At 51.1% G+C, this 26,913-nt stretch overlaps 1 protein-coding gene across 1 annotated transcript in view; it reads right to left on the reverse strand.

Moving 5' to 3' along the window:
• Nucleotides 1-25,939, reverse strand: part of st6galnac5a (ST6 (alpha-N-acetyl-neuraminyl-2,3-beta-galactosyl-1,3)-N-acetylgalactosaminide alpha-2,6-sialyltransferase 5a) — a 59,798-nt gene extending 33,859 nt beyond the window's left edge. The window contains exon 1 of the mRNA XM_038793760.1: nt 25,766-25,939. Within this exon, the coding sequence (XP_038649688.1) occupies nt 25,766-25,882 (117 nt within the window). The 5' untranslated portion in view covers nt 25,883-25,939. The remainder of the gene's footprint in view (nt 1-25,765) is intronic.
• Between the last annotated feature and the right edge of the window lie 974 nt (nt 25,940-26,913).

Here is a 26,913-nt window from a genome sequence, read left to right on the forward strand (position 1 = left end):
GAAGTTCCTCCTAAACTCAGTCCTAAATATACTTCCCCTTATGTTGAGGCTATGCCCCCTAGTTCTGCTTTCACCCGCCAGTGGAAACAACCTGCCCGCATCTATCCTATCTACTCCCTTCATAATTTTATATGTTTCTCTGAATCATACTATGTCATCTTCTTCTTCCAAAACAGATATACCGTTTTGGATATGGTTGAGGGAGGTGGCTCACCAGGGGAAGGCAGCGGCAGCCAGGTTCATGGCACCATTGCTGGCTCTGCTACGCAGGAGGGCAGGAAAAAGAGTGGCAGAGCTATAGTGATGGGGGATTCGATTGTAAGGGGAATGGACAGGCCTTTCTGCGGTCGCAAACAAGACTCCAGGATGGTGTGTTGCCTCCCTGGTGCAAGGGTCAAGGCAGTTTCGCATTGGCTGAAGGACATTCTGGAGGGGGAGGGTGAACAGTCAGCTGACGTGGTGCATGTAGGCATCAACGATATAGGTAAAATAAGGGACGGGGTCCGACAAGCTGAATTTAGGGAGTTAGGAGCTAAACTAAAACGTAGGACGTCAAAAGTAGTAATCTCGGGATTGCTACCAGTGCCACGTGCTAGTCAGAGTAGGAATGACAAGATAGCTAAGATAAATACGTGGCTTGAGGGATGGTACAAGAGGGAGGGTTTCAAATTCCTGGGACATTGGAACCGGTTCTGGGAGAGGTGGGACTATTACAAATCGGACAGTCTGCACCTGGGCAGGACTGGAACCAATGCCTAGGGGGGTTGTTTGTTGGTGCTGTTGGGGAAGGTTTAAGCTAATGTGGCAGGGGGATGGGAACCAATGCAGGAAGTCAGAGGGAAATAAGGTGGGGACAGAAACAAAAGGCAGTAAAGGGAAAAGTGGAAGGCAGAGGAACCAAAGACAAAAATCAAAAAGGGCCACATTACATCATAATTCTAAAAGGGCAATAAATGTCGAAAACACAAGCCTGGAGTCTCTGTGTCTCAATCCGAGGAGCATTTGTAATAAGGTTGATGATTTTTTTTCTTTGTCTTTTAAATATAAATTTAGAGTACCCAATTAAATGTTTCCAATTAAGGGTCAATTTAGCGTGGCTAATCCACCTACTGCACATCTTTGGGTTGTGGGGGCGAAACCCCAGGTAGACACAGGGAGAACGTGCAAACTCCACACAGACAGTGACCCAAGCTGGGATCGAACCTGGGACCCTGGCGCTGTGAAACAACAGTGCTAATCATTGTGCTACCGAGCCGCCCACTATGGTTCTATAATTATTGTCACACGGCAGAGATTAACAGCCCACAATGTTCAGGCATTAATTCAAAATTCCTGGTTGATTATATGTCATCGGTGGATACTGGACAGAGTAGTGCACACTGTCATGTTATTTAGCTGGTGGAGAGGGAATAGGCTGCGGCAGCTTTACAACCACCCACACAAGCCAGACGTCTTCTCCCTGTCTTCTAATTCTGGATCTGACTGTTAAAATAGAACCAAAGAATTTGCAGTGCAGACGGAGGCCATTCGGCCCATCAAGTGTGCACCGGTCCTTGGGAAGAGCACCCTACTTAAGCCCATGCCCCCACCCTGTCCCCGTAACCCAGTAACCCCACCTAACCTTTTGGTTCCTAAGGGCAATTTATCATGGCCAATCCACCTAACCTGCACATCTTTGGACTGTGGGAGGAAACTGGAGCACCCGGAGGAAACCCACGCAGACACGGGAAGGAAGTGCAGACTCCTGTTTTGGAAAACTGTCAAACTGACCTCTCAGGTGGACATGAACAGTCCTGGGACACTATTTTGAAGAGATGCAGAGAAGTTACTTCATCTGACAGGGAACCTGATCATTATATCATTGATACTCCAGCAGGGTACAGGTCCAGTGCCCATTATCCCAAACCCTCAGCAACAACTGCTTTTTGAATATTGGTTTTGAGGCTACGCCCATCAAGTTAACCCCTCGCCCCCCCATCCCCTCGTTTCCCCAATCATCCTCCCCCCAATAACCCCTCTCCCCATTTCCCTGCTTCCCCCAATCCCCTCCTCCTCCCACCCCTATTTCCCTCCTTCCTTCCCCTCTTTCCCCCTCCACCCTCCCTCCCCCGTCAGAGACCCGGCCACCCTGTTCCACCCTTCAAGGGCCTGTGTAACATCTCCCCAGGCTGGTTGGGCCTGTGTTGGCACTGTCAGCGGGTCACTACACAAGGCAGGAGAGTGATGATCACTCGCTGTGAGGTTACCTCCGCTGCTCCTCAGTCTCTGCCAAAGTCCGTCTCCTGTCTTTCTGCTGACAGCTCACACCCAGCCTCTGAACGGGGTCTGCATCGGGGGGGGGGGGGGGCGTTTGATCTTGGTAACACTGTGCCCCGGGGTAGGGGGGGCGGGAGGGGAGGGGGGGGGCATTTGATCTTGGTGACACTGTGCCCCGGGGTAGGGGGGGCGGGTTTGGGGGAAGAGGAGGACAATAAGGGTTTGGGGGGGGGGGTGTAGCAAGCCCACTGTGAAGATTAACATGATAGAGGCTTCACATGTCTCAGCTGTAACATGTTTTAATGGTGAACATTGACAGTTCCGTTCCCCCGAGCTACAGATACTGACCCCTCATTGCTTCTCACTCTTCCTGATCCTTCGCGGTCTACCCAACATGTCAATCATCCAATCGTTTTCATCCACCCTCGCTCAAATTTTGGGTTGCCTGCTAAGTAGAGAGCCCATGCACCCTAAATTGTATATAGACATTGCCCGCCATGCTCCCCCCACCTCCAACCCCCCCCCCCCCCCCAACATCCTCTTCCACCTAGACTATTATTCCCGTACCAGCCTCCCCGGATAGGCGCTGGAATGTGGCAACTAGGGGCTTTTCACAGTAACTTCATTGAAGCCTACTCGTGACAATAAGCGATTTTCATTTTCATTAGTCACCTCATTGTTGCACTTATTAAATATAGTTCATTGTTGTTTGCTAACAGACAATAATAATTAAGTAGGATGCCATTCACAAGTTCCAGTTACTCATTACCAACAAGCACTTGCCCAAGTCCCCCCCCACCCGCTTGGACGGAGCTCTGTTCAAACTTGCAGTTTACAATTTATTTTGTTTTGTAAATAATGTTTATTGGAATTTTTGAAAAATAAATATCAACAGAACAATAAAAGCAATAACAATAATAACCCCCCCCCCCCCCCAGCACCCGTAACAACGCATATAACAAACCCCCCCACCCCCCCCCCCCCCCCAAGCCCAATAGACAAAAAAATAAATTAAGAATAAGCAAATCAACTTAAACACTATCCCCCTAAACCACCCCCCTTTCCCCCCCTCCCCCCCGGGTTGCTGCTGCTGTTGACCTAGTTCCTTATCGTTGAGCCAGAAAGTGGAGGAAAGGCTGCCACCTCCTAAAGAACCCTTGTACCGACCCCCTCAGGGCGAACGTGACCCTCTCCAGCTTAATGAATCCCACCATGCCATTAATCCAGGTCTCCACACTCGGAGGCAGTTTACAATTTCTAACTGCTCAAAGTTACTGCATTGCCAAAGACCATGTCCTATTCGCCACAACAGCATATCATGTGGTCAAACAGGAAACTAATTAGTTGTTAATTGAGCAGCACCCTTTCTTTTGTCACATGATGACCGGAACTCGTCGCTCCGAGGAGACGCCATCCTCGAATGGAAGGGAAGGCGACAGTGTCAAAATGGTTGGGATTGTTTGAAATTTGGAATTCTTGCATTTGTCCTGGTGAGTGCGAGATAAAAAGCTTCAGCAACCTGGGTCTCTGCTCAGTGATACACATATCAGTAAATTAATCCATGATAACATTATACTCCACACTAGAGGACTCTATAAAACACTCACTGCTATTAACCTATCTCCTCTACACAAGAAAGAAAGAGGATTTATGTTGCATTATTCGGCACATCATATTATCCTAAAATGCCTCCCAGCCAAATTAGTTTTGATGTTTAGTGGGTGTTGCAATGCAGGGAAATGCAGCAGTTCAGTTGATTTGTAGCTAGCTAGAAACGTAAAAGCAGACAGCAAGAGTTTCCACAGGTACTTACAAAGGAAAAGAGTCAGTGAAGTGAGTGTAGGTCCTCTAAAGAGTGACAATGGGGGCGTTAATAGTGGATAACAAGGAAACGGCAGATAAAAATGAACAAATAATTTATTGCTGTCTTTACTAGGGGCAGCATGGTAGCATGGTGGTTAGCATAAATGCTTCACAGCTCCAGGGTCCCTGGTTCGATTCCCGGCTGGGTCACTGTCTGTGAGGAGTCTGCACGTCCTCCCCGTGTGTGCGTGGGTTTCCTCCGGGTGCTCCGGTTTCCTCCCACAGTCCAAAGATGTGCGGGTTAGGTGGATTGGCCATGCTAAATTGCCCGTAGTGTCCTAAAAAGTAAGGTTAAGGGGGGTTTGTTGGGTTACGGGTATAGGGTGGATACGTGGGTTTGAGTAGGGTGATCATTGCTCGGCACAACATCGAGGGCCGGAGGGCCTGTTCTGTGCTGTACTGTTCTATACTGTAGAGGATATAAAAAATATTTGAGTAAGCTGTAAATCAGGATATCAAAGGGAAAAGGGAACTTGGTGAAGTTACAATGGACACGATCCATTGGCCACGCTCCGCTCGGAAAAGCAGCTGGCAGGGCGCAGTGTGGCCGATAAAAGCCGGGAGACCCGGCTCACGGGATCTACCCGGCTCCCAACCATTGTGGGCGGGGTCACTTTTTGGCAAATCTGCATATGAAAAATGAAAATGAAATGAAATGAAAATCGCTTATTGTCACGAGTAGCCACATTCCGGCGCCTGTCCGGGGAGGCTGGTACGGGAATCGAACCGTGTTGCTGGCCTGCTTGGTCAGCTTTAAAAGCCAGCGATTTAGCCCAGTGAGCTAAACCAGCCCCTGATTGAAGCGAGACAGCTAGTCTCACTTTAATGTGCAGATTCCGAAGTACCCGAGGCTTTGGGATTCATCCCCTCTACTTTGGAGACCTCGGGTGAGCGTTGTTTGGTACAGGTCTCAGCAAACGGGGACCAGCGGGAATGGCACTCCTGGGCGTCTCCCAGAGGACTGGAGGCCCATAGCTGCGTGCCCTTTGGGCAAGGTGGTGCCCTGACACGGCTGGTGCTACCTGGGAACCCTGGCAGTGCCGGCCTGCACCCTGGCACTGCCAAGAAGCCCAGGTAGCACTTCCAGCTGGCATGTGCACTGCTGGGTGGCACTGCTAAGGTGCAAATCTGACATTTATTGTGTGCATGCTACTGGGCTGGGGGTGTGTGGTGAATGTAATATGATAATTCACACTGTCTTTGTAAGCGCAGTAGCATTATCCAACCACTAGGGGGAGTAGCTCTGGGAATGCTCAGGAGCTTGTACAGGGCTCCACCCTTGGCTCAGCCCATGACTCCTCCCCCTTGTGCTACTGTATAAATACCCTTGTCCAGAGTCAGCCTGCAGTTCACTGAGAGTTCATCAACGGGTAACAGGCTGGCTCTGTAGTAAGTCGATTAAAGCCTATATTCATATCGGAAACACGTGTCTGGTGAATTGATGGTTCCATCAATTTAATTGACTTATGAACAGCAAGATCGATCATGGAATCAGCCCTCAAGCCTGGATGCCTGGAACTCGACCCGCAGGATGCAGAGGCTAAAAAAATCTTCTCCCACTGGCTGCGGTGCTTCAAGGCCTACCTGGCAGAAGCGAGCCCAGCCGAAACGACAGAGGAACAGAAGTTGAGTCTACTGCACGTGAGGGTGAGCCACAGATTCTCTACACAACTATACTCGGCCGGTTCATATACTGCAGCGCTAGCGGTACTCGATAAGATATATGTGAGGCCCATTAACGAAGTTTACGCACACCATGTGTTCACGACTTGCCGCCAGCGGCCTACAGAATCACTCGCCAAATTTCTAAGGGAACTCAATAATTTGTCCAATGACTGTAATTATCAAGCGGTTACCGCGGCTGAACACAGAGAACTTGCTGTACGCAATGTTTTTGTAGCGGGCCTCAGGTCTAATTATATGCGCCAACGATTACTGGAAAAGGGGGCCCAAGACTTAGAAACGACTGTGGAAGCTGCTACCACGATGGAGGTCTCCTTCCGCAGCCTTAACTCGTTCCCCGCGGACCCCGCGACCCAATCATGGGCCCCCGACCAGCGACTCTCCCAGGCCTGTACCACACGGCCGCCCAGCCACCATGCTGCCCCAGCCAGCCACTATGCTGCCCCAGCCACTATGCTGCTCCAGCCAGCCACTATGCTGCTCCAGCCAGCCACTATGCTGCTCCAGCCAGCCACTATGCTGCTCCAGCCTGCCATTTCAGCGGCCAGAATCAGCACCCGCGGCAGCACTGCCCGGCCCGCAACGCGACCTGCAGCAGCTGCGGGGGGAAAGGCCCTTACGCAAGAGTGTGCCTGGCAAAAAGGGCCCCAGTTCCCAACTCCCCAGTGGCACGAAGTAATAGCTCCCCACACCCGCAGGCCCGCGGGCCCCGAAACGCTGCGGCCTATGCCCTGACCCCGCCCCCTCCAGCCACGTGCGATCTATAGGGGCCGCCATCTTGGCAAACCTCCACCACGCAGCCGGCCACGTGCAACTCATGGGGGCCGCCATCTTGGACGTCATCTTCCTCACCCCCCGCCACGTGCGATCCACGGGCCCGACCTGCATCTCCGCGCTCGGACAACTCTTCGGAAGAATACGACTATGAACTCAGACGGCAGTCATCACGGGGCCACTCCAGCACAGCTGATTGAGCCTCCGACTACCCGCAACTTAGCGTAGTCACTCTGGACCAATCACGCCCGAAGCATCTGCGAAATTCGATGCCAGAGGTCCAAATCAACGGGTACAAAGCTCCATGCCTCTTCGATTCCGGGAACACTGAGAGCTTCAGACATCCAGACCTGGTAATACGCTGTTCGCTCCCCGTTTTCCCAGTGCAGCAAACTATCTCGCTCGCTTCAGGCTCCCATTCGGTCCATCTCCGGGGCGCACCGCTGCGACACTCACAATCCGAGGCGCTAGCTACTCAAAATTCAAACTCTACATTTTGCCCGAACTCTGCGCGCCACTCTTATTAGGCCTAGATTTTCAGTGTAACCTCAAGAGCCTCACCCTCAGCTTCGGAGGGCCCCTGCCCCCACTCACTATCTGCAGCCTCGCTACGCTGCGAATCCCCCCCCCTCCTCTCTTCGCCAATCTCACAAAGGACTGTAAACCCGTAGCCACTCGGAGCAGGCGGTATAGCCTGCAGGATAAGGTATTTATCAGAGCAGAGGTCTGAAGGCTTCTCAGTGAGGGGGTCATAGAGGCCAGCAATAGTCCCTGGAGAGCTCAGGTGGTGGTTGTTAAGACCGGGGGAAAATTCCGCATGGTTGTTGACTATAGCCAGACCATAAATCGCTTTACGCTCCTCGACGCGTATCCCCTCCCCAGGATTGCAGACATGGTAAACCAGATCGCCCAGTACCGGCTCTTTTCCACGGTGGATCTGAAGTCTGCATACCACCAGCTCCCAATCCGCCTGGAGGACCGCCACTACACGGCATTCGAAGCCGATGGCCGCCTCTTCCATTTCCTCCGGGTCCCTTTCGGCGTCACTAATGGGGTCTTGGTGTTCCAACGAGCAATGGACCGAATGGTGGACCAGTATGGGTTGCGGGCCACGTTTCCGTACTTGGACAATGTCACCATCTGCGGCTATGACCACCAGGACCACGACGCTAACCTCCACCGTTTTCTCCAGACGGCACAGAAACTGAATCTCACGTACAACAAGGAGAAATGCGTTTTCCGCACAACCAGACTAGCCATCCTCGGCTAGGTCGTGGAAAACGGAGTCCTGGGCCCAGACCTGGAACGTATGCGCCCCCTCTTAGAACTCCCCCTCCCCCATTTCCCCAAGGCCCTCAAACGGTGCTTGGGCTTCTTTTCCTATTACGCCCAGTGGGTCCCTCAATATGCGGACAAAGCCTGGCCACTCTTTAGGGCCACACGATTTCCCCGTCAGCCGAGGCACGCCAGGCCTTCGACGGCATCAAGGAGGACATTGCCAAAGCAGCCATGCGGGCGGTGGATGAATCCACTCCCTTTCAGGTAGAGAGCGATGCCACAGAGGTAGCTCTAGCAGCCACTTTAAATCAGGCAGGGAGATCAGTCGCATTTTTCTCCCGAACCCTCTCCGCTTCAGAACTCCGACACTCCTCAGTCGAGAAAGAAGCACAAGCCATTGTGGAGGCTGTTCGTCACTGGAGGCACTACCTCGCAGGTAGGAGGTTCACCCTCATCACCGACCAAAGATCGGTAGCCTTCATGTTCGACAACTCGCAAAGGGGCAAAATTAAAAACGACAAAATTCTGAGGTGGAGGATTGAACTCTTCACCTACAATTACGACATTAAGTATCGACCCGGGAAGCTCAACGAGCCTCCGGATGCCCTATCCTGCGGGACATGCGCCAGCGCACAGATTGACCGATTGAAAGCCATCCACAATGACCTCTGCCACCCAGGGATCACCCGGCTCGCCCACTACATCAGAGCCCGAAACCTGCCTTTATCCAACGAGGAGGTAAAAGCGGTCACCAGGAATTGCCCGATCTGTGCGGAGTGCAAACCACACTTCTATAGACCAGACAGGGCCCACCTGGTCAAGGCTTCTAGGCCCTTTGAACGCCTCGCGATTGATTTCAAAGGGCTGCTCCCCTCAACTAACAAGAACGTTTACTTTTTAAACGTCGTAGACGAGTTCTCCCGTTTCCCATTTGCTATCCCGTGCCCCGACATGACCTCCCACACAGTCATTAGGGCCCTGCATAGTGTCTTCACCCTGTTTGGTTTCCCCAGCTACGTACACAGAGACCGGGGTTTGTCCTTCATGAGCGACGAGCTGCGTCAGTACCTGCTCGACAAGGGCATTGCCTCGAGCAGGACTACCAGCTACAATACCAGGGGGAACGGGCAGGTGGAGAGGGATAACGCGACGGTCTGGAAGACCGTCCTACTGACCCTCCGGTCCAGAAATCTCCAAGTCTCCCAGTGGCAGGAAGTCCTCCCAGACGCGCTTCACGCTATTAGGTCCCTTTTGTGCACAGCGACCAATCAGACCCCTCACGAGAGGGTCTTCATTTTTTCCAGGGGCACTACCACAGGGGTCTCACTTCCGGCATGGCTGAGGACGCTGGGCCCCATACTTCTGAGGAAACACGTCAGGGGGCACAAAACCGACCCCCTTGTTGAAAACGTGCGCCTGCTCCACTCCAACCCCCAGTAAGCATTCGTCGAGTTCCCTGACGGCCGTCAGGACACGGTATCCCTCCGGGACCTGGCACCCGCTGGATCCAGCGCCCCCTCTACCCCCACAGAAGGACCTCTCACCCTACACCCCATACTGCCGCCCCCTCGCGCTCCCGGGCCCGCGAGCTCGCTCCACCAGTTCCGTGCACCCGCGCCGGCCAGCCCCCAGCGCCCCCAGTCCCCGGTCGAACCAGGAGAGTATGAAGCTCGGATACAACCCTCCCTGGAGTCCGTCATCGTACCCCAGCACACAACACCCATCCAGCCACCGCAAGAGGCTGCAACCCCGGTGCTCCGCAGATCACAGCGGACAATTCGACCACCGGACAGACTGACGTTGTAGGCCACCACCCCCGCCGGACTTGATTTTTCAGGGGGTGAATGTGGTGAATAGAACATAGAACATAGAACAGTACAGCACAGAACAGGCCCTTCAGCCCTCAATGTTGTGCCGAGCCATGATCACCCTACTCAAACCCACGTATCCACCCTATATCCGTAACCCAACAACCCCCCCCCTTAACCTTACTTTAATTAGGACACTATGGGCAATTTAGCATGGCCAATCCACCTAACCCGCACATCTTTGGACTGTGGGAGGAAACCGGAGCACCCGGAGGAAACCCACGCACACAGGGGGAGGACGTGCAGACTCCACACAGACAGTGACCCAGCCAGGAATCAAACCTGGGACCCTGGAGCTGTGAAGCATTTATGCTAACCACCATGCTACCCTGCTGCCTAATGTAATATGATAATTTACACTATGTCTTTGTAAGCGCAGTAGCGTTACCCGACCACTAGGGGGAGTAGCTCTGGGAATGCTCAGGAGCTTGTACAGGGCTCCACCCTTGGCTCCGCCCATGACTCCTCCCCCTAGTGCTGCTGTATAAATACCCTTGTCCAGAGTCAGCCTGCAGTTCACTGAGAGTTCATCAACGGGTAACAGGCTGGCTCTGTAGTAAGTCGATTAAAGCCTATATTCATATCGGAAACACGTGTCTGGTGAATTGATGGTTCCATCAGGGTGCCCTGTGTGGGTGTTTCAGGGTGTGTGCCAGGGACCCTCCCATAATGTGTTCAGGCAGGGGGAGGGTTAGAGGTTGCTTTAAGGGCCGAGGAGATCAATACGCCAGTTAAAAATCAAAGGTTATCAGGGGTATAGAACTTTAAACATAGATCAACAATTATCTTATTGAATGGCAGAGCTGGCTCGGTGGGCTGAATGGCCCACTTCTCTTCCTATTTTGTACCTTTGTACACAGCAGGGTCCCACAAAACAGTGAGTTAAATTACCAGGTACTTTTGCTTTGGTGGTGTTGGTTGAGGGATAACGATTGGCCAAGACACCAAGATCATTTATCGGCTGTGACGCAATAAGTGCACTCTTAGCACAAAGTCAGAAGCTAGTGGGTTCAAGTCCCAGTCCAGGACTTGTGCATAAAATCAAGGTTGATACCTCAGTGCAGTACTGAGGGAGTATTGACCCGTCTGAGATTTGTGTTAGGGTGTTAGACAGAGACTCTGTTCAGATAGATGAAAAAGATCCCTGACACTATTGTGAAGAGGAGCAAGAGGGTTCTCCCTGGTGTTCTGAGCCATATTTGTACTGCAGTCACATTACTAAAACATTATCTGGTCATTATCACATTGCTGGTTGAGTGGAAACTTGCTGTGTACAAAATGGCTGCCGTGTTTCCCTTAATGCTGGCTGTGTGGAAGCTTGCTGTGTACAAAATGGCTGCCGTGTTTCCCTTAATGCTGGCTGTGTGGAAGCTTGCTGTGTACAAAATGGCTGCCCTGTTTCCCTTAATGCTGGCTGTGTGGAAGCTTGCTTTGTACAAAATGGCTGCCCTGTTTCCCACAATGCTGGTTGCACGGACGTTTGCTGTGCACAAAATGGCTGCCTTGTTTCCCACAATTTTGGTTGCACGGAAGCTTGCTGTGCGCAAAATGGCTGCCATGTTTCCCATGTGTTGGATAGGGGCTGGAAATGCTAATTGCAAAAGTGACTACGGTTCAAAAGGCTTCATTGGCTGCAAATTGCTTTGGGGAGTCCAGTGATGTGAAATGCATTACACAAATTCAGGTCCTTTTCTTTATACGTTGCTTGAAATAGCGCCGTGGGATATGAATAATCCTCCAAGAGAGAGAGAGACAGGCCTCAGTTTAATGTTTTGTTTGGAAGGTGGCACCTCCCACACTTGTCAGAGTGAAGCGTGGGCTCCGGGAATCTTGTACTCAAGTCTTTGGAGTCAAACTGAAACCTACAATCCTCTGACTCAGAGGCACGAGTGATAGCAGCGAGCTGTGATTAAAAAGTAAACCTTTGCCAAAACCCTGTCAGATTAGAAACAGGAGGGGCTTTATTGAATTCCATGACAAGGGAAAGAAAACAAATCGATCAAACGGAGCAGTGATTTGAAAATGAAAAGAAGGAGCAGTGCCTGGACAAAGTGTAGTAAAAGGGAGGAAAAGCAAATATATCTCTTTAAAACTTACAGCTGCTGGAATGGCTGTCAGAATAATGATAATAAGATAGAGGATAATGTGGTCTATTGACCACATTGCAACTGCAGTGGGAGATTAGCTTCATAACAGGACCATTAGGCAGCCAATGTTGGTACAGCCTTAAGAGGTCATTGATGCACAATTAATGGACACGAAACGTAGATGAGATCCAAACGATAGGCTTTAATGCACAAGATGTGTGCCCGGCAGCAGATGTACAGAAGAAAGGCCGACTGCCGGGAAGCACGGGTTCTTGTATCCCGCCTCGTAGGCGGAGCTACCTACCTCTCAGCCAATTGGCTGAGAGGCACATGACTTACCCGGGCCAATGGGCAGCGAGTCCTCTGCACCAATAGCAGCTCACTTCCAGGTACCGTAATACCCCTAGTCATAATACCACATTCACCCCTTGTTGAAAAAGAACCAGGGGAGGGGGATGGTACAGGAAACGCGGACATGAGGGTGGGGGGGTGTGTCCCGTGAGTATGTGAGAGATTGGTAGTATGACTAGAGAAGTTTAGGTCGTACCATTGCATTGATGGCTGCCCACTGGCCCGCAATTATGTGCAAAATACAACAACTATGTACAGTGTATAAAATTGGGGGGGGGAGAAAAAAAATGGAGAACAGACAAGGAAAACAAGAGTCTATCCACAGGCAAGAGTCCACCAGCAGGTCACATCGATTCAATCAGTCGATTGGGCGCCTTTGATGTCCTGCTTGACCTGCGTAGCTGTGCCGGTGACGTCGGAGCGGTGGTTGTCCGTGACTCCTGTTCCTGTCCCTGGTCGGAGCTAGCGGGGGCCAGGCCGGGGGAGGGACATCCTTTCCGCTGGGCCGTGGGGGTGTCGGTGGGGCTGGGGGAGGGTTGCTGGGGGCAGTTGGGGTTGGGGGGGTGCTGGTGCTGGGGGGTGTGGCCGAGATCCGGCGGGTGGCAGGTCCCGAAGGGAGACCGTGTCCTGTCGGCCGTCGGGATACTCCACATACGCGTATTGCGGATTTGCGTGGAGTAGCTGGACTCTTTTGACCGACGGGTCCGACTTGTGCAGCCGCACGTGTTTCTGGAGCAGGGTGGGCCCGGGGGAGCCAGCCAGGTCGGGAGCGGGGTCCCTGAGGAAGACCCTGGGAAAAACAAGAAGATGTTCGTGAGGCATTTGGTTATTGGCGGTACGGAGAAGTGACCGGATTGAGTGGAGGGCGTCTGGGAGGACCTCCTGCCAGCGGGAGACTGGGAGATTTCTGGACTGTAGAGCCAGTAGGACTGTCTTCCAGACCGTACCGTTCTCTCTCCCGACCTGTCCATTACCCAGGGGGATGTAACTGGTCGTCCTGCTGGAGGCAATGCCCCTGCTGAGCAGGAATTGACGCAGCTCGTCACTCATAAAGGAGGACCCCCGATCGCTATGAATGTATGCGGGGCAACCGAACAGGGAGAAGATGGTGTGTAGGGCTTTAATACTGGTGGTCGTGGTCATGTCGGGGCAGGGGATGGCGAAGAGGAAGCGGGAGTACGCGTCAATCACGTTGAGGAAGTACGTGTTGCGGTTGTTGGAGGGGAGGGGACCTTTGAAGTCCATGCTGAGACGTTCAAAGGGGCGGGAAGCCTTTATCAGGTGCGCTTGTTCAGGGCGGTAGAAGTGCGGTTTGCACTCCGCGCAGATGTGGCAATCCCTGGTCACTGTCCTGACCTCCTCGATGGAGTAGGGCAGGGTGCGGATCTTTATGAAGTGGAAAAAGTGGGTGACCCCCGGGTGGCAGAGGTCCGCATGGAAGGTTCGGAGGCTGTTCACTTGTGCGTTGGCACAGGTGATGCGGGACAGGGCATCAGGAGGCTCGTTTAGCTTCCCAGGACGATACAAGATGTCGTAGTTGTAGGTAGACAACTCGATCCGCCACCGCAAGATCTTGTCGTTCTTTATCTTGCCCCTCTGTGCATTATCGAACATGAAAGCCACTGACCGTTGGTCTGTGAGGAGGGTAAACCTCCTGCCGGCCAGATGGTGCCTCCTGTATCGCACAGCTTCGACTATGGCCTGTGCTTCCTTCTCGACCGAGGAATGGCGGATTTCGGACGCGTGGAGGGTTCGGGAGAAGAAGGCCATGGTTCTGCCCACTTGATTGAGGGTGGCCGCCAGAGCTACATGGGATGCATCGCTCTCAACTTGGAAGGGGAGGGACTCGTTGATAGCGCGCATCGTGGCCTTTGCAATGTCTGCTTTGATGCGGCTAAAGGCCTGGCGGGCCTCCATCGACAGGGGGAACGTGGTGGACTGGGTGAGTGGGCGGGCTTTGTCTGCGTAATTGGGGACCCACTGGGCGTAATATGAAAAGAAGCCCAAACAGCGCTTGAGGGCTTTGAGGGAGTGGGGGAGGGGGAGCTCCATCAGGGGGCGCATGCGTTCGGGATCGGGGCCTATCACCCCGTTACGCACTACGTAGCCGAGGATGGCTAGACGGTCGGTGCTAAACACGCATTTATCCTTGTTATAGGTCAGATTAAGGAGTTTTGCGGTACGGAGGAATTTTTGGGGGTTGGTGTCGTGGTCCTGCTGGTCGTGGCCGCAGATGGTGACATTATCGAGATACGGGAAGGTTGCCTGTAAACCGTATTGGTCGACCATTCGGTCCATCTCCTTTTGGAAGACCGAGACCCCGTTTGTGACACCGAAAGGAACCCTTAAAAAGTGATAGAGCCGCCCGTCCACTTCGAACGCAGTGTACTTTCGGTCACTCGCGTGAATGGGGAGCTGATGGTAGGCGGACTTGAGGCCCACCGTGGAGAAGACCTTGTACTGCGTGATCCTGTTGACCAGGTCAGAGATATGTGGGAGAGGATACGCGTCCAGCTGCGTAAACCTGTTGATGGTCTGACTGTAGTCTATGACCATCCTATTTTTCTCCCCGGTCTTCCCACCAGAACTTGTGCTCGCCAGGGGCTGTTGTAGCCTCGATGGCCCCTTCCTTCAGGAGCCTTTGGACTTCGGACCTGATGAAGATCCGGTCCTGGGCACTGTACCGTCTGCTCCTGGTGGCAACGGGTTTGCAATCCGAGGTGAGGTTTGCAAACAAGGGAGGGGGATCCACTTTGAGGGACGCGAGGCTGCAGACAGTAAGGGGGGCATAGGGCCTCCGAATTTGAACGTTAAGCTCTGGAGGTTGCACTGGAAATCTAACCCCAGGAGTGATGCCGCGCAGAGGTGTGGGAGGATGAAGAGTTTGTAGTTTTTAAACTCCCTCACCTGGACCGTGAGGTCCGCTATGCAGCACGCTGTGATCTGGACCGAGTGCGAACCGGAGGCCAGAGCGATTCTTTGTTTTACCGGGTAAACGGGAAGCGCGCAGCGTCTTACCGTGGCGGGGTGGACGTAACACTCTGTGCTCCCGGAGTCCAGCAGGCAGCTTGTCTCGTGGCCGTTGAGGAGGATCTTCGTGGTTGCCGTGGACAACGTGCGGGGCCGCGACTGGTCCAATGTTACTGAGGCGAGTCGTGGCAGGAACTCCGAGTCGTCATCTGGCAGAGAGCAGTCGCCTGCGGGGTCCTCGGTGCCGATCCAAGATGGCGGCGCCCATCGGCCGCACGTGATGGGGGGGTGAACAAGATGGCGGCGCCCGGGATCACACGTGGCGTCGGGGCCCAAAATGGCGGCACCCAGGGATCACTCATGGCGATGGGGGGTGGGGGCAGCGAGGTCCGTGGGCCGCACGTGGCCCCTGAGGAGAGCGGGGGGGGGGGACCCGCGGTCGCTGCTCGGGACCGCAGCGACCGCTTTGGACTGTCAATGGACACGAAACGTAGATGAGATCCAAACGATAGGCTTTAATGCACAAGATGTGTGCCCGGCAGCAGATGTACAGAAGAAAGGCCGACTGCCGGGAAGCACGGGTTCTTGTATCCCGCCTCGTAGGCGGAGCTACCTACGGAGCTAACCGGAGCTACCTCGGGGGTCCGAGCCTGCGGAGGTGAGGGGGGCCGCGTTCCATGCTGCCCAGGGGGCCGCCAAGCGGTCGGGAGCATACGCGCGGGCGTTACGATTAGCGACATCTAGGGAGGAGGCGAGGGCCCGTGTCTCGGTGAGGCTTAAAGTTTCTTTCTCTAAAAGTCTCTGGCGGATCTGGGAAGATTGCATACCCGCAACGAAAGCGTCTCTGATTCAAAGTTCGGTGTGCTCGGCAGCAGAAACTTGTGGGCAGGCGCAGTTTCTCCCCAGAACAAAGAGGGCCCGGTAAAATTTGTCTAAAGACTCACCAGGGTATTGCTGCCTCGTGGCCAGTAAGTGTCGAGCATAGGCCTGGTTCACCGGATGGATGAAATGTCCCTTAAGCAAGTCCATAGCCGCGTCGTAGTCTGTCGTGTCCTCTATGAGGGTGTTCACGGCGGTGCCGACGCACGAGTGGAGGATGTGCAATTTCTGTTCCCTCGTCAGGACGTTTTCGGCTGTGCTGAAGTAACTATTGAAACAAGCCAGCCAGTGTTTAAATGCTGCTGTTGCATTTGCTGCATGTGGGCTAAGTTGAAGGCACTCCAGCTTGATACGAAACTCCATCCTTTAAAATCTTGTGCATTAAATTGATGCACAATCAATGGACACGAAACGTAGATGAAGTCCGAACGATAGGCTTTAATGCACAAGATGTGGGCCCGGCAGCAGACGTACAGAAGAAAGGCCGACTGCCGGGAAGCACGGGTTCTTATATCCCGCCTTGTAGGCGGAGCTACCTACCTCTCAGCCAATCAGCTGAGAGGCACATGACTTACCTGGGCCAATGGGCAGCGAGTCCTCTGCACCAATAGCAGCTCACTTCCAGGTACCGTAATACCCCTAATCATACTACCACAATCATTTTGAAAGCTTTACTATGGTCTCTGGACCTCAACATTTTGCCTTATTTTACTTGTAGCCTTCAGGAAAAAAATCTGTTACGGGTGTTAGAAAGGCAATTTTCCAAATTTGCTTGGGTGGGATTTCCAGTGCATCCCGCCCAGAAAGGCAGCCCTGTCATTGGCCAGAGGCGGGATGGCCTAAACCCCCCTTTGTCAAAGGGGTGCTGAATGCGCCCCTCGCCACCAGGAAACCCACGGCGGGTTCAAATGTGGGTGACACACTGGCTGGGATTTTCTTCCCCCCCCCCCGCCCCCAGACACCCCACATACGCACGCTGTGTTTCCCGCCAGCGGAGGCGGTTTGCTATTGGCAGCTGACGGGATCTTCCCGTCTCAGCAAAGACTTCGGCGCGCTGCGCGGCTCACCCACCTCGCTGTGGGCGGTCGCCGCCGGTGGGACCGGGTAATCCCACCAGTGATACCTAGAATTGTGTCAACAAACCAGAAACGGCAGAGATGCGACTGTTATGACAACCCCTTCGAACGGTGAGTTTCAGATGAACGAAGACCTACGGTGCACTTGGAACTGAACTCAGCCAAGCATCCAGAAGGTTCACAGGTTGTGCAACCAAGAAAATATTCTCGGAGAAGGAAGAAACAGGAGGTGCTCATTTCAATTCCAAAGCCGACTGTCTATCAATCAGTGGATGGATGGAAGAAGGTGGTTAGATTTTTTCAAATGTCAAAAGCACGTCTTTTTAAAATCACAGTACAAAAGATGAGAGCACAGGGCAACAGGTGATTTTTCACTGCATTATGACACTTTCTACATTGGAAAAACACTCGAATGCATGTTAACAAATACACAATGCTGGTCAACATAAGAGTTAACTTAGCTTTGCTGGTCCAATCCTGATGATTAATACATTGCATTAAAACATATCCACTTCCATTGCAACACCTAATAGCGGTATTTGAAAGTGTGAAACATTTTTATGATTACCTTTCAGAATATTCCTGGTATGATTTTAATGGTTTCCAAAACACCGCACTGTCGCATGGAAATCATGTGCCGGTGCAAATCCGATTTTTGTCCCCTGTTTAAAGCAGGGGATCTCAGCGGGGGCAGGTGCGCACAAGCAACGTTTCCGACCAGCAAGGAAGCCAGAGGGGCTGGTTTAGCTCACTGGGCTAAATCGCTGGCTTTTAAAGCAGACCATGGCAGGCCAGCAGCACGGTTCAATTCCCGTACCAGCCTCCCCAGACAGGCACCGGAATGTGGCGACTTGGGGCTTTTCACAGTAACTTCATTGAAGCCTACTCGTGACAATAAGCGATTTTCATTTCATTCATTTCAGAGGGAAATGACGTGGAGGAAAATCAGATTTCCTCCAAAAATGCCAAAATTCAAAGTGTGGCCATTCGCACACGAACCCGCATCGCCGTGCTACTCCTTCCTTAGTGCTCCCAAAGCTAGTGTTTGAAACAAACCTGTTGAACTTTAACCTGCTGTTGTATGACTTCTTAATGTGCTCATCCAGTTCAACGCCGGCATCTCCACATCATAAGCATTGTTTAGAGGTCCCCCACCCCCTTAATGGGGAAGTTCATATCCTGCAAGGTCCATGGGGCAGTTAATTGTTCCCTACTTGCAGGTAATAATACCTGGAAGTTGGTGTGGGCAGCACGGTAGCACGGTGGTTAGCACTATGGCTTCACAGCTCCAGGGTCCCAGGTTCGATTCCCGGCTTGGGTCACTGTCTGTGTGGAGTCTGCACGTTCTCGCCGTGTCTGCGTGGGTTTCCTCCGGGTGCTCCGGTTTCCTCCCACAGTTCAAAGATGTGCGGGTTAGGTTGATTGGCCATGATAAATTGCCCTTCGTGTCCCAAAGAGTTCGGTGGGGTTACGGGGAAAGGGTGGAGGTAGGGAGCTCTTTCCAAGGGCCGGTGCAGACTTGATGGGCCAAAAAGCTGCCTTCTGCACTGTAAATTCTATGATTCTAAGTCACTCATCAGCCTGACTGCACGGTAGCACAGTGGTTAGCACTGTTGCTTCACAGCGCCAGGGACCTGGGTTCAATTCCCGGCTTGGGTCACTGTCTGTGCATGTTCACCCCGTGTCTGCGTGAGTTTCCTCCGGTTGATCCGGTTTCCTCCCAGAAGTCACGAAAGATGTGCATGTTAGGGGCTGGTTTAGCTTACCAGGCTAAATCGCTGGCTTTTAAAGCAGACCAAGCAGGCCAGCAGCACGGTTCGATTCCCGTACCAGCCTCCCCGGACAGGCGCCAGAATGTGGCGACTAGGGGCTTTTCACAGTAACTTCATTGAAGCCTACTCGTGACAATAAGCGATTTTCATTTCATTAGTTGAATTGGACATTCTGGATTCTCCCTCTATGTACCCGAACAGGCGCTGGAGTGTGGCGACTAGGGGCTTTTCACAGTGACTTTATTGCAGTGTTAATGTAAGCCTACTCGTGACACTAATAAAGATTATTATGAATATAAATATATCGCCATTCCTTCACTGTCGCTGGGTCAAAGTCCTAGAACTCCGTCCCTAGCAGCACAGTGGGTGCACCTACACCTCAGGGACTGCAGCAGTTTAAGAAGGCAGCTCAGCACATCCTTCTCAAGGGCAACTAGGGATGGGCAATAAATGCTGGCCAGGCCAGCAACACCCCATCCCAAATAAATAATTAAAAAACACAATTATAAACAAAAACAGAAAATGCTGGATAAACTCAGCAGGTCTGACAGCATCTGTGGTGAGAGAAATAGAGTTAACTTTCTGAGTCCGTGTCACTCTTCAGAGTTAAATAGGGTGCGGGGGGTGTTGTGTGGGACAAAAATGTTTTGAATCAACAGAAAGAGGGTCACGAAGGAGGAGGAAGGTCCAAAGTTGTTGAACTCAAAAAAAAGCAAGACAGACTATGCTACCTTTTCCTCATAACATAAGAACATAAGAACTAGGAGCAGGAGTAGGCCATCTGGCCCTTCGAGCCTGCTCCACCATTCAATGAGATCATGGCTGATCTTTTGTGGACTCAGCTCCACTTTCCCGCCCGATCACCGTAACCCTTTATATTCCTTTACTCTTCAAAACACTGTACACCTTTATCTTGAAAATATTTAATGAAGGAGACTCAATGCTTCACTGGGCAGGGAATTCCATAGATGCACAACCCTTTGGATGAAGAAGTTCCTCCTAAACTCAGTCCTAAATCTACTTCCCCTTATTTTGAGGCTATGTCCCCTAGTTCTGCTGTCACCCGCGAGTGAAAACAACCTGCCCGCATCTATCCTATCTATTCCCTTCATAATTTTATATGTTTCTATAAGATCCCCCCTCAGTCTTCTGATTCCATAATTTACCTCTTTTATCCCCGGTATCACTCTGGTCAATCTGTGTTGCCCTCCCTCAAACAACAATATACCCTTCCCGAGTTGTGATGCCCAACATTGAGTGCTGTAATCTGGATGCAGTCTATAGAACTCCAGCATAACCACCACCAATTGTATTCAAACTCCCTTCAGATAAAAGACTGACGTTCCATTAGCATTTTAATTATTTTTTGTACCTGTCCACGAGCTTTTAATGATTTTCTCTACATGGATACATAAATCTCTTTACTCCTCCACAGCTCTTAGCTTTTTATCATTTAGCAGATACTCTGATCAAACCTTCTTCAGTCACTACCTCTGAGAGAAGAAATTTCTCCTCATCTCTGTCTTCAATGGGTGACCCCTTACTCTGAGATTATTCCCTCTGGTCCTAGACTCTCTCACAAGAGTAAACATCCTCTCAGCGTCTACCCTGTCAAGCATCCTATATGTTTCATTAAGGTCACCTCTCATTCTTCAGAACTCCAATGAGTACAGGCCCAACCTACTCAACCTCTCCTCATAAGAAAATCCCTCCATTCCCAGGATCAACCTCGTAAACCTTCTCTGGACTGCCTCCAATGCCAGTATATCTTTCCTTAGATATGGGACCAAAACTGTTAATATGTCCCCTCCAATTCCAACCACTTACATTTTCCATTTGATACTGAAAGGATCTTTCACCTCGTGAGGGAATCTGGAACTCGGGAGCACAATTTCAAAATAAGGGGCCTCCCACTTAAGATGGAGATATGGAGGAATTTCTTCTCTCAGAGAGCTTTTGGAACTCTCTTCCTCAGGAAGCAGTGGCGGGTGGGTCATTGGATATATTCAAGACTGAGTTAGATTTTGGATCTTCAAGTGAGTCAAGGGTTATGGGGGACAGGCAGGTAAGTGGAGTCAAGACCACAGCTATGAACTTCATTGAATGCCGGGGCAGGTTCAAGGGCCTGAATAGACATAGGAGCAGAATTAGGCCACTTGGCCCATCGAGTCTGCTCCGCCATTCAATCATGGCGAATAATTTCTCAACCCCATTCTCCTGCCTTCTCCCCATAACCCCTGATTAATCAAGAACCTATCTATCTCCTATCATAGGAATGGCCTATTTCTTCGACAATTCTTATATTCTGTTAACAGTTCATTGGGTGGATTCTTATTGAACGTCTACTGGAAGTCCATTCACTCGGACTGATCTGTTCCCTGTAAGAACACTATTCACGACGCCCTATGCTGCTCTTGCTCATGTATTGCTTTGTTTGGCCCCTTGTTCCACACTGTAACCAATCACTGCTTGTTGATGCACCATTTGTCAATGTATTCTGTTGATTATTCTTGTGTCTACCATGTACGTACTGTGTACGTTCCCTCGGCCACAGAAAATACTTTTCACTGTACTTCGGTACATGTGACAATAAATCAAATCAAATCAAATCGGTAATCTTTATTAGTGTCACAAGTAGGCTTACATTAACACTGCAATGAAGTTACTGTGAAAATCCCCAACCCTCCTCAATAAAAAAACCCAACTAGGTTAATTCGACAGGACTTAAAGTGGTACAAATCCTCGCCTGCTCTGACATCTCGAGAATAGAATTTACAGTGCAGAAGGAGGCCATTCGGCCCATCGAGTCTGCACCAGCTCTTGGAACGAGCACCCTATCCAAGGTCAACACCTCCACCCTATCCCCACAACCCAGTAACCCCACCCAACACTAAGGGCAATTTTGGACACTAAGGGCAATTTAGCATAGCCAATCCACCTAACCTGCACATCTTTGGACTGTGGGAGGAAACCGGAGCACCCGGAGGAAACCCACGCACACACGGGGAGGATGTGCAGACTCCGCACAGGCAGTGACCCAAGCCGGAATCGAACCTGGGACCCTGGAGCTGTGAAGCAATTGGGCTATCCACAATGCTACCGTGCTGCCCTTGGGTGCACCAATTTCCCTTGTAACCTAATCAACAATTGCGCAGGCCAGTAAGGGAGAACACGCAAAGCACATTTTTATCCAGGGAGTCAATCTTCGGGGATTCAGTATTTCACTATTTTTAAACAAGCCGACCTTATCTTAATTTGTAAAATCTTGCAGTCATTATTATCTTGTACCCCAGTCGTGTGGGAGGAGTTGGTCGTGGTTGAAATTAGAACACAAGCTGAGCACTGTGTCCAAGTACACAGATGTGAATTGTGATGCCAGGAACAAAATAAATCCTGGAAGTGACCTTGATGAATATGTTAATGACAATTCCTCTACCAGGGTTCGCTTGTATCAATGATCACACTTGTCTTTTTAACGTATATACAGTACACCAGGGACCAAAGCATCTCAGGTACAAAGGCAGGTAACAAGTGACAATGATACAATCTGGAAATTTGCCTGCTGATTGCTGAAGGGACTCGGCAGCGTAGGTAAGCCCGATGTGAACAAGCTCTTTCACCTTGTCCAGATCTGCACAACCAGAGGACAAAACAGCAGCTATCTGTGGACAGAATATTTCAATTGTGCGAGTGGCCAAACTGTGGAACAGGCTCCCCAGATAGGGGATGGAAGTAGTTCACATTAAAATGAGAACTAGATTAGGTTTAATAATAATAATAATAATAACGATCTTTTATTGTCACAAGTATGAAGTTACTGTGAAAAGCCCCTAAACGCCACACTCTGACGCCTGTTCGGGTAAGCTGGTACGGGAATTGAACCCGCGCTGCTGGCCTTGTTCTGCGTTACAAACCAGCTCCTCTTCTTTCAGACGGGAACATTTTGGGATGCATGAGGCTCAGCAGCCTCTAGATGCCGGGTGATCCCTCTTCTGGGATCGACCCGACTCGCCACACCTCGCAGAGATCGAACACAGTATTTTGCAGGTCTGCATATTAGAGCGAGGCAGTGAATCTCACTTTAATTAGCATTTGTTGGATCGATCGAGACCCTGGGATCGAACCCCTTTGCTATGGAGACCTTTGGTGAGTGTTGTTCAGTGCTGGTCTCCACAAACGGAATGGGACTTGGGGTGGGGGGGGTCCTTCCAGGGGATTGGAAGCCCCCCCAGGTGCCCCCCGCCCTCCCCGCTCTCCACCACTGGGGTTTATTCTTGCCTTGTGTCTGGGTCTTTGGTCGACGCATTGATAGAATTTGTTTGCTGTGATTAGTCAACAAATCATTACTGTTATGATTGCAATACAAGGATGATAGTCTTTTCCTGTCCAATGATTCCTGATTCATGGTGAGTGATGTGTCGAGACTCCCTCTCCCCTTCTGATGCTGTTCAGATATGAGCAGGAGAGGGCCATTCAGCCCTTCATTCCTGCTCCGCCATTCAATAGGGCAGCACCGTAGCACAAGTGATTAGCGCTGTGGCTTCACAGCTCCAGGGTCCCAGGTTCGATTCCCCGCTGGGTCACTGTCTGCTCGGAGTCTGCACGTTCTCCCCGTGTCTGCGTGGGTTTCCTCCAGGTGCTCTGGTTTCCTCCCACAGTCCAAAGACGTGCAAGTTAGGTGGATTGGCCATGAAAAATTGTCCCTTTGTGTCCAAAATGGTTGGGAGGGGTTTATGGGGTTACGGGATAGAGTGGGAGTGAGGGCTTAACTGGTTCAGTGCAGACTCAATGGGCCGAATGGCCTCCTTCTGCACTGTATGTTCCATGCTCTTATGTTCAATACAATTATGGCTGATCATCCATTTCAATGGCTTCCCATCCCCCCCCCCCCCCCCCCCCCCCCATTCCCATATCTCGTTTTGTCGCTGGTATTTAGAAATCTGTCAATCGCTGCTTTAAATACACTCAATGACTGAGCTGTCACAACCCTCTGGCCTAGAGAATTCCAAACATTCATCACCCCCCCCATTTCAACAAATACTCCGCACCTCAGCGGCTTCCCCTTATTTTGAAATTGTGTCCCCTGGATCTAGAGTCCCCACCAAGGGAAACATCTCACCTGAAAGTATTTTGCAGGTTGCAACAAGGTCAACTCTACTTCTTCGAAACTCCTCAGAATATAGACTCCCAATCTCTCCTCATAGGACAGTTCCTGTCATGTCTGGATGTGCGAGTCTTCAGACTTCAGGCAGAAGATACAGAAGACCTGCACATCCAGACATAGGAACAGCTTCTTCCCCACAGCTACAAGACTCCTCAACGACTCCCCCTCGGACTGATCTGTTCCCTGCAAGAACACTATTCACGATGCCCTATGCTGCTCTTGCTCATGTATTTGCTTTGTTTGGCCCTTGTTCCGCACTGTAACCAATCCTATTTGCCAATATACCATTTGTCAATGTACTCTGTCTATTATTCTTTTGTCTACTATGTACGTACTGTGTACGCTCCTTTGGCCACAGACTTTTCATTGATTTATTGTCACGTGTACCGGAGTACAATCAATCAATCATCCCCAGCACAAGTCTGGTGAATCTTCATTGCACTCCCTCTTTGGCAATAATATCCTTTCCATGGAGAAGGGAGCATTATAATGTAGAGGATACTTTATTAACAAGCCTTCAATGTTCATCCACCAGTATAATCCCTACAAAGTGGAGAGAATTGAGTTCCAACAAGAAATCAACTACCTTTAAGGCAAGAGGTGTTGATATTAAGCCGCCGTGTTACTGAGGCCGGATGTGGTTTGGGGGGGAGGGGGGATTAGACAATGGCTGAGGTTTGAATGAACTGATGGTCTATTGGACTGCAAAATGACCTTCAATCGTCTACACCCAATGCCTACAGGACACGAGCTTGCATCAGAAGATTGCCCCACTGTGGGAATCTGCTGTAATGATGGCGCGTATGGCAAAATGACATGCACGTATTGTTGGGCATGCTTTAGGGATTGCAGTCAAAGTGTCCCATTGAAGCAGAGTAAAGTACTGTCAAGCTCATTGGGCAGCTCTACCACCTCTCGAGTTAACAGGAGGCGGCTTCAAGTCCCATTGGAGACTTGCGCTTGCACTCCAGGCTGACATTCCCAGCTGCCGTGTCAGAATCATCTGGGTGCAGATCCTCTCAGAAAGATTGTTTTTGTAAAATCGCTTGATGGCCCCACTCCAAACACTTCACAGTTTAAAACGTTTTCACTAAATCCCCCTCTTCGGCTTTCTCTTTCCAAGGGGGGGGGGGGGGGGGGGGGGAGTTGGCAACTTTTCCTTCTCCGCCAGCCCGTAATCCCTCTACGCCGTCTCCCCTCAAAACCGGCTTGAAATGAAGAGACCAAAAAGCTGCATCAAGTGCTCGGGATGTGAGCTGACCGACGGCTAACGCTGTTTGAAATGGTCTTTCTCCAACAGCCCTCTTGTGCAATGCATTCTGTTAGGTTCTGCCTGGGTACTAAGTTGTGCTGAATGTTTCAGTGATCTGCCCGTTGGTGATGCTGGTCACGATCCTCCTGAGCGTTTGTGCGTTCGATATTCATCATTTACCACTTCCACTGGTTCGATACCGCGTTTATGGGCACAATTCCCTCCCCGGAATCCTTCAGCAAGTGTATGAAGAAAGGCAGCCTCGACACGGAGCCTTGTGGCGACCCCACTGATTTGACCATCGAGCTGAAATGTTAACTCGGTTGATCTCCACAGATGCTGCCTGTCCAGCTGAGGTGGTGGTGGAGGGGGGGGGGGGGGGGGGTTATCTATTCTTATTAACCCATATCGTTGCCCGTCAATCATTTACCAATCTATCATCTACCAACTCCTTAGTCAAATGTGACCTCCCGCTCGTAAAACCATGCTCACCGCCTGCTGGGGTTCGCTCCTTCGACATGCTCCCTCCAACCTTCCCTCAGAATACTTCCAATCACTTTCTCCCATTGTCTGGAGGAGAGATTCCAGCTCCACAAGGTGGTGGATCATCTCTTGCCTCTTTGTTTTTTTTCCCGAAGGCGGGAATCATACTTGGGATTCGGTTCGAGTCCCGTGATCTCGTATCCATCGTTTGTTCCTTCCTCATCCCTGGGGTTTCAGCCCAATTCCTGTGATAGAATGGGAGAATTTACAATGCAGAAGGAGGCCACTCGGCCCACTGAGTCTGCCAGTGAGAAAGAGCATCCCACCTAAACGCACACCTCCACCCTATCCCCATAATCCAGTAACTCCCACCTAACCTTTTTTGGACACTAAGGGCAATTTATCATGGCCAATCCACCTAACCTGCACATCTTTGGACTGTGGGGGGAAACCGGAGCATCCGGAGGAAACCCACGCAGACACGGGGAGAACATGCAGACTCCGCACAGACAGTGACCCAAGCCGGGAATCGAACCTGGGACCCTGGCGCTGTGAAGCAACAGTGCTAACCACTGTGCTACCGTGCCACCCCCGTGACCTCGGAACAATATCGAGAAGAACCACAGCCACAGGCGTTGGACACCGAGTCCCTCAGTTTCGACCAGTCCAGTCCGATGAAGGTCAGCTGAATCCACTCACCTTACCTCAATATCCTTTAATGCTCTTACCGAGCAAACTAACATCGGTCAAAACTATCATTCCCAGTTCTGCAAGCTTCCAATTATCCGGCTACACACTTCCACGGGAAAAATATTTTCTCTCCCCGAAATGGCCTAGAGCCAATTTGAACATTGTATTTCCTTGTTCTGGATTCATGCACCAGAGGAAATAATTTCTCAGTGTTTACTCTCTCCTTAAACACCTCAATTAAATCCATTTGTAAACATGAGCGAGTATTGCTGCTCAATGGGACTCTTTATGCCCTGGCAACGTTCTCAATGTAACCCCTGGGGTCAATATGTCTTCATTCCTGGGGTTACGTGGTCGGAGGTCACATAGGTCTACATTGGTCACATTGGTCTACATTGCAGAGGACATTGAGCAGTAACACAGCAGTCTTTACAAACTGTGTACATATTTATAGGTTAGGTGGACTG

This window comes from Scyliorhinus canicula, chromosome 4, assembly GCF_902713615.1.
Source record: "Scyliorhinus canicula chromosome 4, sScyCan1.1, whole genome shotgun sequence".
Classification (NCBI taxonomy): Eukaryota; Metazoa; Chordata; class Chondrichthyes; order Carcharhiniformes; family Scyliorhinidae; genus Scyliorhinus; species Scyliorhinus canicula.